We start from the raw sequence: 14,556 nt of genomic DNA on the forward strand, positions 1-14,556 counted from the left end.
AATTAATTGACATTTTTGTAGGGGTTGATACATTTTTCGTAAGGGAAAATAGTCTGTAATTTCAAAGTGGAAATTACAAACTTCAGAAGCCTTTTTAAACCTCAAATACACTACAAGTTAAAAATGTCCTGTATTGCAGGAAAGTTCTCCTGCAACTGGGTAATCAAATTAAGATCCTACATCTGTAGCAATTTTATGAAGTTGGCTTTAGCTAGGCCAGGTTCCCAATCTCCCAACTTTATAACTAGCTACCAAGCTTTTTTTCAGGCTATCAATCAAGTTAGAGTAGCTAGGTTGGTAGACTTCAGAAATGCAAGAAATTGCTAAATGTACTGAATAAGACTCACATTCCTTTAAATCTTTTACCCAGATTTTAACAGAGATGCAGAGAAGCATTTAGTTTCTTTAAAAAAAGAACCGCCAGTCAGGAGGATACAGACCGCTCAAGAGGTATGCTTGGATATGCCCCAAAAAAAGCACAATGATTGCAGGAAAAAGCAGTTTCAGGTGTTTGAAAAATGCTACATTCTCCAACTTCCAGATGGGGCCATATCCCCCCTCCGGCCCACCCCGCTGCCATCTTCACATACTTTGTACCCACTCAGATTTGTGTGGGTCATGGTGCCCCTTACACGGAACCTAAACCGGCTGCGCGCTTGCGCCATAGTGCGCTATCGTGCATAAATGTATTTTGCCCCCCCACACCAAACGTAATCACGACACGCAGGTCAAAATATCAAAACAAACTCTGAACCAATTACATTAATTTGGGGACAGGTCGAAAAGCATTAAACATGTATGGCAATTTAGCTAGTTAGCTAGCACTTGCTAGCTAACATTAATTTGTCCTATTTAGCTAGCTTGCTGTTGCTAGCTAATTTGTCCTGGGATATAAACATTGAGTTGTTATTTTACCTGAAATGCACAAGGACCTCTACTCCGACAATTAATCCACACATAAAACGGCCAACCGAATCGTTTCTAGTCATCTCTCCTCCTTCCAGGCATTTTTATCTTTGAATTTATATGGTGATCCATCTAAACTTTCATAGTATTACCACGACAACCGGCAACAAAGTTCGTCTTTCAATCACCCATGTGGGTATAACCAATGAGGAGATGGCACGTGGGTACCTGCTTCTATAAACCAATGAGGAGATGGGAGAGGCAGGACTTTCAGCGCGATCTGCGTCAGAAATAGGAATGACTTCTATTTTAGCCCTTTGCGTCGCAGACGCTTGTTGGCGCGCTAGAGCAGTGTGGGTGCAATAATTGAATAACATGGATTTCTAAATTTATTTTGCAACGCTCGCGCACGCGACGTGTCCGGTCTGGTCAGCATGTGAGTGCAACAGAGCCAGTTACAACTGAATTATCTGATCATCAATAGATTAGACAAAAAGCTAGTTGTTTTTAAACACAGTGGCCACATATCATCAGGTAGGTCCTTGAGCGATGAGTGGGAGCTCACATACTCTGCTTCAGTGAGTGTAATTACCTCTAATGAGTGCAATTTTCGCAATATTAGGAGTTGAGAAATAAAGTTGACAATAGAAAGAAGATATTATCCTCTTTTCTACTGTAGGTAGCCTATGTAATTCAAAATGTATTCAACTCTAGGTTGAATACACCCCTGTTTAGAAAATAGCTTGCAATAAGAAGCCTAGGCATGTAGCCTACTTGCAATATGAACATATCAACCTAATAAAATGTTATTCCAGCCAGGGATAGGCCTATTTGAGATAACGTATGCAATGGCCATGCTTGATATAACTTTGCACATGACTGCTTTGCTTTCGAACGATACTCCTTCCAAATGACGTCAAAACAATTGAAAGTTGCTCTGACTGCGATACACGAGACGGAAGAGGACCAATCACCGTGAAAAGAGAGAGAGACAGTTCAACGAAGTCCCACCCAAATAGACTACACCTATTACCTCTCCTGAACGTAAAGCGGGGGTAGATACATCACATAAAGGGGTTCGCCCAAGACTATGGATACATTTCTCCTCTAATTTCATTGAATATAACACATTTTGGAAACAATGCGACCTGAAACTGGAATAGTTATTGCTGCCTTGTTCTGCATGTGCTACTGCGTGACACTCACAGCGCACAAGAAAGGTAGGTGTGAGACCGACTTTGCATGTGGGGAATTTGGTAAAATGTGGGAATTAGTACTAGGTTAGCCTAGGCTACTTAAACGGAATGATTGACACGGAAACGGAATTCTAAATGACAATGCTTCTTCTACTTCTACAGTAACCTGTTTGTTGGTCTGAGGAAAAGTCTGCCAAACATTTTTTTTAAAGGAGACATCCACATCATGTAGCATAATTCCGAAGACATGTCACATGATTTCAATAGTATTTATCTCAATGCATCAGTAGACAAAGGCAGTAGGCTAATACACTTATATAAACTTTAAACTTTAAAAAAAGCAAATCAATAGCCTACCATTGAGAGCTATTTAGCCTACTTTTCTGAACACCTGCTTAAGGGCTTCATATATACATAGAGCTCTGCAATGTTTGTCCCTGTCACTGCGTTACTGTTTTAAGGCTAATTCTAACCAAAATAATACTTTTAATTTTCTGAATAGAAACAATATGACTATAGGCCTAAACTAAAGCTGCATCATCACTCCTTACACATTAAACATCAAACTTCAAATTAAATGCAATAGTCTATAGATTATTTGTACCTAATTAACCCACAAGGAGTTCCAGAACTGCTCTGAGACTGTCCATTGCCTGTTCCATGTCTAAACTGTCTTGGCACATTAGCCACCACTAGGAAAGAGGAGACCAGATCTGGTCCTGTGTTGTGCCAAAGTGGGTCTCCAGTCCAGATGGTGGTGATGACAGACGGGGTCCCCCATGGAGCAGGGACTGCCCCTTGTCCCCCTGGCTCCTCTGTGGACAACCACCTGCAGTAGGAGACCCTCTGATCTGGCCAGAGTGCTAGCTGTCTGGGACTCCCGCTAGTTTCAAAACACACCAGATTGTTAGCAGATTGTGGAAGTGTCTGATCTGGTTAGGCGTTCGTCTGGGGTTGTTGTGCAAAAGCCAGGTACACATTTCCATTCTAACCAAAATGGATGGACAATTCTGGTATCTATTTTATTCTGCTCTACATTTCTTGATTTATAGTGCAGTCAGAGAGATAGACAGTGTCTCTGGTTAAAACATTATAATATTAGACATATTTAGCAGTCGTTTCCTTTATAAACTGTGATATAGAGGAAAGAGCATATTCTGCTTGCCAGATGAATTCAGTCGTATTAGATGTAGTTGAATTGGAATTGGTGGTTACAATGTGTATTCCCTTTTTTCATTCACTACCTTCTACAGTGACATGTTTTATTATTTATGATGATGAATGATTTTTCCTTTTTGGGTAGCCTACTAAAATGGATGTAAATTGAACTATAAAATGCTGACATGATTTTCTTATATTTTGTTTCTGTAATTAACAGACATCATCGTAAGAGACAATACTTGAGTTATTGTTCATCTTTGAGTAAGAATAGCTGACTGTTCCTTTTCTTTGACTGGCCTCACACAACAGCTTGAACAAAGGGTAGCTTCTGGAAGGACCCTTGCTTAAGGCTCACACCCCAATTATCCTGGTTTGTGTCTATGGCAATTAGTGTTCATCTTCAGTACATTGTTTGAATGGATTGTTTGAATTGAATTCATTTGTCATAGTTGACTTCTTAGACATGTTCCCTCTGTTTCCACTATAACACAGACTTATAAAAATACATATGGAATTAGCACTGCAAATAACAAGTATCATTGGTTTATCCGTATAATTGTGATCCTCAGTGTCTTAAAGAATTCAATAACTGAGTGTTAGTAACAATGTAACAAGGTCCTTGATAAAATGAACGCAATTGTTTAATGCAAGTAAATAGCTAATTTGATTGGAAGATCCATCTTAAATTGGTGAAAGTAATGACCTTCTCATATGACAGTGGTTCAGTGACGTTTTCTGCTGTTTTGATTCAATGGATGCTATTGTTCTCTAAAGCTCTTGCCAGGTTCTCAATTGCAGCCGTCTGCATTTCAGGGTAATTTTATTGTGTCAAGGGTCCATCATGGGTTTTGTTTTGTTGTGCAGCTGTTACATATTATTTCAATGCATTTGAGGAGAAAGCTTTTTCGGCTCCCATTTGTCGGAAGCATGTTATTCCTGGTTTGACATACTTAGCTGAAGAGATGCCAATGTATTATTATTATTGTTCATGGATATTAATAGACCTTAACAGATAGCCTTAGCATTGAGATGATACTCTCAGTGAATGGTGTCCTCTTTCAATGCAAAGAAAAGCAAAAGAGGGAAATAAAACAGATTTGTTGTCCTGAAAAGTAGCTCTGACCTTCACTCCACTAGGCACTTATAGGACTAGTTAGGTGTGCATGATAAGTCCATCAAACTCAATTTGTGGCATCAGTCTAATGACCAGCCCTGTGTTTTAGCCTCTGACAAGTTTTCCTCTTTGAGAATCTGTTGACAGAGGACAAGTAAAGCATTTGCCAATCTGAACCCTGTGAGTTTACCTAGTAATACCTTGCCTGTGGCCTCTAACAGACTGCATGTGTTGTAAAAACCGTCAAACCAGCCAGCCACACAAGGCTCATCTGGCCTATACACATTAGAAATACAGTCCTGCAAAGCTCTAGAAGATCTTTACGAAGTCACACAGTCAATGTAACAACTTCTAATCCATTGAAAGAACGTTCAGGCAGTTGTCAACATGCAATCCTTTTCACAAAGTATTTGCATTCCAAAGATTCAAGGACTTTAAGAACCCTGAGCCACATACTGTAATGTAGTGGAGTCGGTTAAGAGCGTTTAAGAGCATTGGTTCGAATCCCAGAGGTGAAAAATGTGTTTATGTGCCCTTGAGCAAGGCCCCTAACCCTAGTTGCTCTGGATAAGAGTGTCTGCTAAATGATGGCTCACTAAAAGGTCTCACTTGGTGTAGTGGGGAAGAACTACAACAGCAAACCAGATAGGTATAGGGCACACACATGACTGAAGGATTTTATAGTAGAAGCACCATGGACTACCAGGTGCATGAAGAAATTGTTTTTTTTGTATCAACTCAGAGAAGGTACGGTGGACCTCGTAATTAAGTATCATAAGATCTTCAAGTGGAAATCTTCTACATATTCTGTCTGTATGTCCTTTCTTTGTGTCTGGTTTATGCGGCATCTCAATTTGAATTGCAATGCCGAAACGGTAAACTCTTGGCTCGTGCTGCCTTTGCGTATTAAGAAGCAAAGAGAACAACACAAAGGTAACACACATTTTTTTACGGAAGCAATCTATTTGAGAAATGGAAACATTTCTTTCTTTCTAGAAACATGTGGAGTCAAGTTCTGGGCGGAATTTCCCTAGGCTCCATTTATGAGAGTGTTTAACCCATCAACCTGTGCACTCTAACCCTACCTGGAATGCTTTTAACACCTCTGTTTCAAATGTTAAAAGTAAGTATCAATGTACGTTGAAAAGAAGTTGGTAAAATGTCAAACACCTCCCCGTTTCTTGGAAGAAAGGAACTGATTAAATATTTTTAATATTTTGTTTTGATATCACAATTATTCTGATTTTGGAAACGTGTTCAGTTGGTTGGATGACCAGACCGTGCCTTTACTACCTTTTTTGTTTTTCAATCTTTTATATATTCTTTAGACCCCTGTCTAAAGAACAGTGTCCATTTGACTAGTGGAACCTTAAACCACCTTCCATCAGGTGTTACAACAAAAAGTTCCAGATATATGACCTTATATGACACTAAACTGAGCAGCATCCAAGCTGGTAAACAAATAACTTTCAGATTTGTTTTTCTTCTATCATGACTTAGATTTGATTAATTTAGTGTTGTTTAGCATATATTTTACTAATCTGCCTAAATAGCTCCGTGGTTGTGTCTACGGCATTAGTTCTAATCAGCTATGTCTATGGTACGACAAGGACACTGTCCAGCCTTGGCATTTGGCTCCAGAGTCTGTCGAAATGCTGGCCTCTCAAGCATATATCGGCTATTCCCCGAATTATATGTCCTCTCCAACCAAGGAGGGCAGCTTTCCCATTGCTGTTTTCACAATAGCGTTTTGACTAGGCTAAATCGAACCTTTTGAGAATTAACCATGAATCAGTATTTGCTAGAAAGGAATTAGAAATCAATTTGAACACTTTAACATTTGACACGTGATGCCACATATGATTCAAGAACAATGTCAATACAGCACTTGTTGGGCCATTTAGGGTTCATCTGTTATTGAGTGTGTGAAGAGTGAATAATGCTCCATTGATTTTAGGCCTGAATATCCTATTATATCACCCAGGGGGAGGTCACTTGTGTCCACTCTGTAACACTTATCGGTGTTAGTCCAATAACATCATATCTCACAAATCACAGCTGCTCTGTTGGCTGAATTGCAATGGACTTATTTTGCTTGAAAAATTCTGGCAAGCAAATCTTTTACAAGTATATGAGGGATTTTTTGTTGTTGTTGGGATGAACGTAAAGATAAAACAAGTGTGAAAGAAGGTTTAATGTAAGGTCAAGTTTAAATGAAGAGTTTTATGATTTAGCTTTTTTCTGGCTGTTTTATTCCCAACTTAACAAAAACAAGTGCAAACTTTGCAGCTGGTGCAAACACTTCTAGATACTGTAGGTAGAGGTAAATTGACAATTCCAAGGTAATGGAATCTCACTTAAAATGTATGCCAAACAAAAACCATTGATTTCAAAGTTTAGCAAATCATACTACTCTATACACAATGACTACTTTTAACAATTTACACATTGTGTTTTACAAAAACACTTTTACTGGAAAAAATGTGAAGATCTGTTTTTTATGTGCCCAAGTTATCCAAAAACAATGTTAAATATCTGCTCTGAATTAAGATTCAATGATGTCTGCAGAAACAATGGTGTCAGCTATGACCTGACACATTGCCTTTACAATACAGTACAGTAGAGAACAGTAGAGTTCAGTATAGTACAGTCGAGTATAACTAATTGATAGGTCTACCTTTACTTGTTACATCTGTGAACTTTCATTATCGTACCTCATTAGGTAAAGGAATTTCAAGGCAGAATGCAATGTTTCTGAAAAACTTACAGAAGGCAGAAAAAAAGATCAAAAGGTATATATAAGTGATGGAATTAGTTGGCAGGGATTTTTCAACAGTATTGTATTTTGATGTGTTTCTAATACCCTTTAAGATTCCTTTTCCATATGTTTGACCAGAAATCAAAGCCTTTGCTTATTCCTCATTTTTATGATGGGAAATGGTTGAAAATATAAATATGCCTTAATTAAAAAAAATATATATTGACACTTTCATTTGACACCCATTTTTACATGATCCTGTGAACTTCACATGTTAGTGCTCATGGGTCCTTTCACATGGAAATGACCAAATCTCTAGTATCTATTTTTACATGAGCAGACTTACAGATTTGTGTTTCCCCCTGGGCTTAATCCCCTTATTTTCATTTAGCAAATCATAAAAATAATTTATGGGACAGACCAGGCTGGATTAGTTTTGGCTGGAAAAAAGACCACCAAATCCCAGGAGAAATAGCTGTTAATAAACTGTTAAAAGAGACCATGGTCAGGCTTAGATTCACTTTTTTTAATGTTGTTCTTATGTCCAGAAATAACTACAGCAATTGGTGTGTTGAAGTAGAACAGGAGTGGTCAACCCTCCTCCTGGAGAGCTGCTGGGTGTGCAGGCTTTTGTTCCAGACCTGCCCTACACTCCTGATTTTTACTAATCAGCTGCTCTTTAGGTCTCGATAAAGAGCTGATACTGGTGTGTTAGGGCAAGGCTGGATCAATAACCTGCCTATCCAGTAGCTCTCCAGGAAGTGTTGGCCACCCCTGGAGTAGAGATTCTCTCTTGTCTTGAGTTTCAAGTATACTATCTCAAACCTGGTGCTAGACAGTTGTTCACTTCAAGTTGTCTGAGTGCTATCCGAATCAAAACAGGTTTAACTCAGATATACGCCAAAACACTTTCAATATATGGCCCTTTTTAGATGTAATATAAGTCATGAATTTTAAGCAATGACAACAACGTAAACAACGTTTACTCTCCAATAACCCCTAGAAAACACACTGACAAACAAACAATTATGCTATTTTATTTAATCTGAGGCACTTAAGTGTTTCTATAGATACTACATATGTGCCACCTCCTTGTTAACTGCACTATCTAATTTAAAGCAGCCTTAATGTCATTTGCTCAAATTCAATATAAAGCTGCTGTTACACATTTCTGTCTTTCTTGGCAACAGTTCTTGGACTTAAAGGGGGACTGCTCAGTGAATAATATTGTCTCTCGCTACATACGCTGTGAGAGACAGGGAGACTTTATCTGAAATTCTCGAGTCCAAAGGGTTGCGAAATTCCGGATTGGGGGCTGAAAAACAACTTCCTGTCACTGGGTTGATTCTTCTTATGTGGTGTTCTTTTCATATGTAAAGTATTCAGACCAGTCAGTCATGGTGATGAAATGTGAGACGTTCACTTGGGAGAGAAGAAGAGTTTTCGTGATCCTATTGAGATAAGAAGCAAAAAAGCCCTTCTCCTATTCTTTCAGAGTGACAACCCCTCCTGTTGTTTCAGCTCAGGTGTCCGATTGCAGATGGCAGTTTTTTTGAGTGAAAGATTCCACCTAGACCCAATGCTTCGAATTAATCCGGATCTAAGATTGTTATCACATAGTGTACCACACCTTCTCATTCACAAAAGACAGGAAATTCATCCAAAATAGAGTCAAAAGAATGACAGGATGAAATATATGACAATGAATCTGTGACAGAGTGAATCCAGTTGTGAGACTTGGATGTGTGACATGACTATATGTTGCGTCTCTAATATGTCTCTAACGTCTCTACCCACTGGGCACACACTGGTTGAATCAACGTTGTTTCCACGTCATTTTGTTGATATTTTGTTGAACCAACGTGGAATAGACGTTGAATTGACGTCTGTGCCAAGTGGGTAATATGTTTGAAGATCTAAACAATTATGTTGATTTTTCTTTCCTCCAATTTGAATCTTCCTTCCTGCTTTGACATACAAGGCTTGTTTTAAAAAAATCCTCATTGCCATGACATGTTGAAACATCAGGGTCACCTGCCTCTGGCTCAGTTCAGTGTTCATTTTGAATGAATTTCGCCTTTGAATGAGGGTCCGGTTTTCAGTGAGGTCTAGCGTAATTTCCAGCAAATCCCAACTCAAACATCCTTGATCTGCCATAGCGCACATCTTAATCAAAATACCAGGCATTTGTTAAACAAGACATAGTGTACATAACAAGTGATAGATGGGTCACTTGACTCGTGATTGATGTGGGAGGACAGGACAAATACTTTTGAACGGCTGCTCTACATCAGAATCGATAATGCACTTGCGACACTAAGTGGTAGGCGTCAATGTTAATAATCTCCTGTAAATCTCATTGATTCGTCCCTAGCAAACCTATCGATTTCCCACCCAAAAAGGTTTGTTTGACCGACATATGTTGGACTTCCGCGAATGCACACAAAGTGTTCCAAGTTGTTCCACATTCTAAAGTGATATGCCAAGTTGCTAATGTACATGTGTTATCCATTGTAGGGTCTGACTGTAGAGATTTAGAGCATAGACACCAATACTGATGCTTAGTTATTTTACACTTATTGATTGTGAATGATGACCCACACTTGAGGTGAGGGATGTGCAAACAAGTGCCAAGTTGCCTCCTCTTGCAGGAAATGACCAACGTTCATGTGTGTTCATGCCAAGGCAAGACAATGACTAGTTAGCTAAAGCCAAAACAGACTGGCACCCAAGCTAGTCAAACAAAACCCCACAATTCTACAGACGGTAAAACTCTAGAAAGAGATTCAGAATTGGTAACACCCTCTATTCTTGACGATATCACGTTCCCACAATAGACACAATAATGAGAGAAAAGCATCGACTAGAGGGGGGAATGAAAGAGATAGAGAAAGTAAAGTCAAAAGAATGACAGGATGAAATATGACTTACTGGATGTGTGTGGTGGGGGGGACTGGAAAAAGAGCTGAGTGAGTGATACAGATGAAGAAGATAAGGAGAAAGAGGGAGAGAGAGAGGGAGAGAGAGAGAGAGAGAGACGAGAGTGCTTAGGGTTAAACGGCAAAGCACAGAGAACAGGGTCGCCGGTCATTTGGAAAAGGGTAAACAACAGAAAGTCCAAGTTCTCTGGCCTTGAGAGGGGAACACTGGGGATAAATATGTTGGCCAATTTTCTGAACCATGTGCTTCTGCTGCTCCAAATGCAGCCTCCTGCCTACCGCTGAGATTTTCACGCTTTTCATTAGCAAGAATCAAGGGGGATACGATTAGAGTTATCAGCCCACAGCATATTTACAGTATTTTGTGCCTCAATGTGATTGGTTTATGCTAAAACACTTATCCCTACAACAACCATCCTGCACTGTGCACACTGCATCAGAAAGACTTGTCTTTCAAATACTTAAGCTGTGATTGACAGTGTTTCCCCTTTACTTTATTGTACCAGAGACATACAAGCTATCTGCCCTTTTCAGCTTAGAATACCCACCGATTAAACTTCAGTAAGATTAGCACTTGTGAACTGATTAAATTGGTGTCAGCTGACCGGTCACAGTCAGTAATACCCAAGGAACAGGAAACCCTGTTATAGTAGGAGAATGTTGTAGATATGGAATGCACATTAACTCTATTATTGAGTTATTGAGGGGTGGCTAATGGCTATCATGCGCTTTCCTCGTAATAAGTGTCTACCACCTATGGAATAGGCTCACTTTAATACATACAGATGTAGGATCTTAATTTGATCACCCTGTTGCAGAAGAACTTTCATGCAATGCAGGAAATGTAAAACTTGTAGTGTATATTTGAGGTTTAAAAAGGCTTCTGAAGTTTGTAATTTCCACCGACTTCATTTCCCTTACAATTTTTTTTATTAACCCCTACAAAAATGGCCATTAATTATAATTCACATAATAATTCATATTTCCTGTTGCTGCATGATTATTTTCCTGCTCTAGCAAACTGGCTCAAATTAAGATCCTACACACATACTACATATAGTTACAGTGTCTTCAGAAAGTATTCATACCCCTTGACTAATTCCACATTTTGTTGTGTTACAGAGGCTGAATTCAAAATGGATTAAATCTATTTTTTTTTACACACAATACCCCATAATGACAACGTGAAAACATGTTTTTAGAAGTTTTTCCAAATTTATTGAAAATGATTTATTGAAATACAGAAATATCTCATTTACATAAGTATTCACAACCCTGAGTGGATACTTTGGCAGTGGTTACAGCTGTGAGTCATTCTGGGTAAGTCTCTAAGAGCTTTCCACACCTGGATTGTGCAACATTTGCACATTATTCTTTAACAGATTATTCAAGCTCTGTCACATTGGTGGTTGATCATTGCTAGACAATCATAATCAGGTCTTGCCATAGATTTTCAAGTAGATTTAAGTCAAAACTATAACTCGGCCACTCAGGAACATTCACTGTCTTCTTGGTAAGCAACTCCAGTGTAGATTTGGCCTTGTGATTTAGGTTATTGTCCTGGTGGAAGGTGAATTAATCTCCCAGTGTCTGGTGGAAAGAAGACTGAACCAGGTTTTCCTCCAGGATTTTGCCTGTACTTAGCTCTTTTTTTATCCTGAAAAGCTCCCCAGTTCTTAACAATTACAAGCATACCCATAACATGATGCAGCCACCACTATGCTTGAAAATATGAAGAGATTTGCCAGAAACATAACACTTTGTATTCAGGACAAAAAGTTAATTGCTTTGGCACATTTTTTGCAGTATTACTTTAGTGCCTTGTTGCAAACAGGATGTATACTTTGGAAAAAAAGGTATTCTGTACAGGCTTTCCATCTTTTCACTCTGTCAATTAGAGTAGTATTGTGGAGTATTTACAATGTTGTTGATCCATCCTCAGTTTTATCCTATCACAGCCATTAAACTCTGTAACTGTTTTAAAGTCACTATTGGCCTCATGGTGAAATCCCTGGCAACTGAGTTAGGAAGGATGTACTTATCTTTGCAGTGACTGGGTGTATTGATACACCAGCCAAAGTGTAATTAATAACTTCAGCATGCTCAAAGGGATATTCAATGTATGCTTTTTTATGTTTACCCAATAGGTGCCCTTCTTTGCGAGGCATTGGAAAACCTACCTAGTCTTTGTGGTTTAAACTGTGTTTGAAATGTACTGCTTGACTGAGGGACCTTACAGATATCAAATCAAACTTTATTTGTCACATGCGCCAAATACAATCATTTGATTTGAGATAATTGTATGTATGGGGTACAGAGATGAGATAGTCATTCAAAAATGATGTTAAACGCTATTACAGCACACAGAGTCCATGCAATTGATTATTTGGCTTGTTAAGCACATTTTTACTCCAGAACTTATTTAGGCCTGCCATAACAAAGGGGTTGAATACTTATCATTTTTAATTAATTTGTAAAAATGTCCCAAAAAATAACTCGACTTTGACATTAAGAGGTATTGTGTGTAGGTCAGTGACAAACAAATCTAAATGTAATAATGTTTATATTCAGGCTGTAACACAACAAAATGTGGAAAAAGTCAAGGGGTGTGAATACTTTCTGAAGGCACTGTCCATTTGCATCAGCAATTGCTCCATAACCTGTCATCCAGGTTCACAATGCAAATGATAGTGTCATTTAAATCTCTCTGCAACCAACATTGGGAAGGTAAAGGCTAATTATTGTGTGTACATAATGTATCTGCCACATTTCTAATGCCTGTTAAGTCAACATACTGTATCATTCGTTTACTCAGATAGGCCGACACATACTGAAGAAACGGTCTGCATAATGTGAAATTATGCAATAACTAGTCATTTTTCAATGGATGTGAAGACTGCGTGGAAAACTGCAGGCCAATTTCCCATGGTTGGGTTTTTCCAGAAGCGGCTTGTTCATTCAGATCCCCAGGTACTCTTTTCTCAGACTGTCAGATAGAGGAACATGTGTGCACTTAGGTCAGGGTGGAGCAGGCCATACATTTATTTTATTTTTTAACAGTCACACTGCTGATTCAACAAATTCAGTTTCTTGAAGACTTTTTTTAACGGATTTGTTGTATCAGGTGCTTAGATTGGAGCAAAAGCCTGTATCGATACCGGTCCTCTGTGGATAAGAGTTTTGGGACTATTCCATTGGTTCCATTGAGCCAGACAAGCTCAGTCAAGCACAGCTAAAGGATTTTAAAGATTTATATTTTAACGTAGCGTAGTATTTGAACCCACGTCTGAATTCAATTCAGTCGACACGGATTAGGCCAGTAGTGCTTATGTCATTCGCTGTATGCTGATTAGAACTTCAGTAGTGCTTATGTCATTCGCTGTATGCTGATTAGACCTTCAGTAGTGCTTATGTCATTCGCTGTATGCTGATTAGACCTTCAGTAGTGCTTATGTCATTCGCTGTATGCTGATTAGACCTTCAGTAGTGCTGTAAGTCAGTAGGTGCAAATTATAGACCCTTAATGTCATTCTTGAGGCAGGCTGTCTCAGCAGAGCATTTGAGGCTATTTCTGTTCGATTATTTTAGGGGATATTGTGGCTGGGGTCAAGCATTCCCTATTATTGAATGAGACAGTTCGGTGCAGGAAGGCAGCCCCAGTCAACTGGAAGTGAAAATAGACTTAACACCATGTCGTACACTATGCCCATTGTTCATGGTACAACACAATAATAAATCACTAATGTTATCATCAACATCCTACTAGTCATACTGTCATTCTCTTAGGGCCTGATTCAAAGTTGAGATAAGCATGTGCAACTCAGACTTGTTGTCAATGGACGAATCAAATTGGATGATATTTGGATGAAACCAGTTCAAAGTAGGGTGACCCAAGTATGAAAAATGACTGTAGCTGGTACATAGATAAAGTTTGATCAGAAAGTTACTGGTCTCCGCCCTTCGTGTCAAACACTTGGATTCAGGAGGCAGCCATTACCAAGGATTTACTTCCGGCATTATTCAACGTCACATAAATAGCCTGCAGAGTTCTGTCTTACTATCCAGGTCTGTACCCAAACAATTCAAGCTTCTCCTTTTAAAATCCACCTTTCCAGAAACAAGTCTCTCACCGTTGCCGCCTGCTATAGACCACCCTCTGCCCCCAGCTGTGCTCTGGACACCATATGTGAACTGATTGCCCCCCATCTATCTTCAGAGCTCGTGCTGCTAGGTGACTTAAACTGGGATATGCTTAACACCCCGGCCATCCTACAATCTAAGCTTGATGCCCTCAATCTCACACAAATGATCAATGAACCTACCAGGTACAACCCCAAAGCTGTAAACACGGGCATCCTCATAGATATCATCCTAACCAACTTGCCCTCCAAATACACCTCTGCTGTTTTCAACCAAGATCTCGGCGATCACTGCCTCATTGCCTGCATCCGTAATGGGCCTGCGGTCAAACGACCACCCCTC

The 14,556-nt window shown here is 39.2% G+C and overlaps 1 protein-coding gene across 1 annotated transcript in view; it reads left to right on the plus strand.

Moving 5' to 3' along the window:
* Positions 1 to 1,926: 1,926 nt before the first annotated feature.
* LOC139531735 (melanoma receptor tyrosine-protein kinase-like) overlaps positions 1,927 to 14,556 on the plus strand; it is a 49,136-nt gene continuing 36,506 nt past the window's right edge. The window contains exon 1 of the mRNA XM_071328465.1: positions 1,927 to 2,126. Coding sequence (XP_071184566.1) covers positions 2,048 to 2,126 — 79 coding nt within the window. The 5' untranslated portion in view covers positions 1,927 to 2,047. The remainder of the gene's footprint in view (positions 2,127 to 14,556) is intronic.

This window comes from Salvelinus alpinus, chromosome 10 (genome assembly GCF_045679555.1).
Source record: "Salvelinus alpinus chromosome 10, SLU_Salpinus.1, whole genome shotgun sequence".
In the NCBI taxonomy this organism is placed as follows: domain Eukaryota; kingdom Metazoa; phylum Chordata; class Actinopteri; order Salmoniformes; family Salmonidae; genus Salvelinus; species Salvelinus alpinus.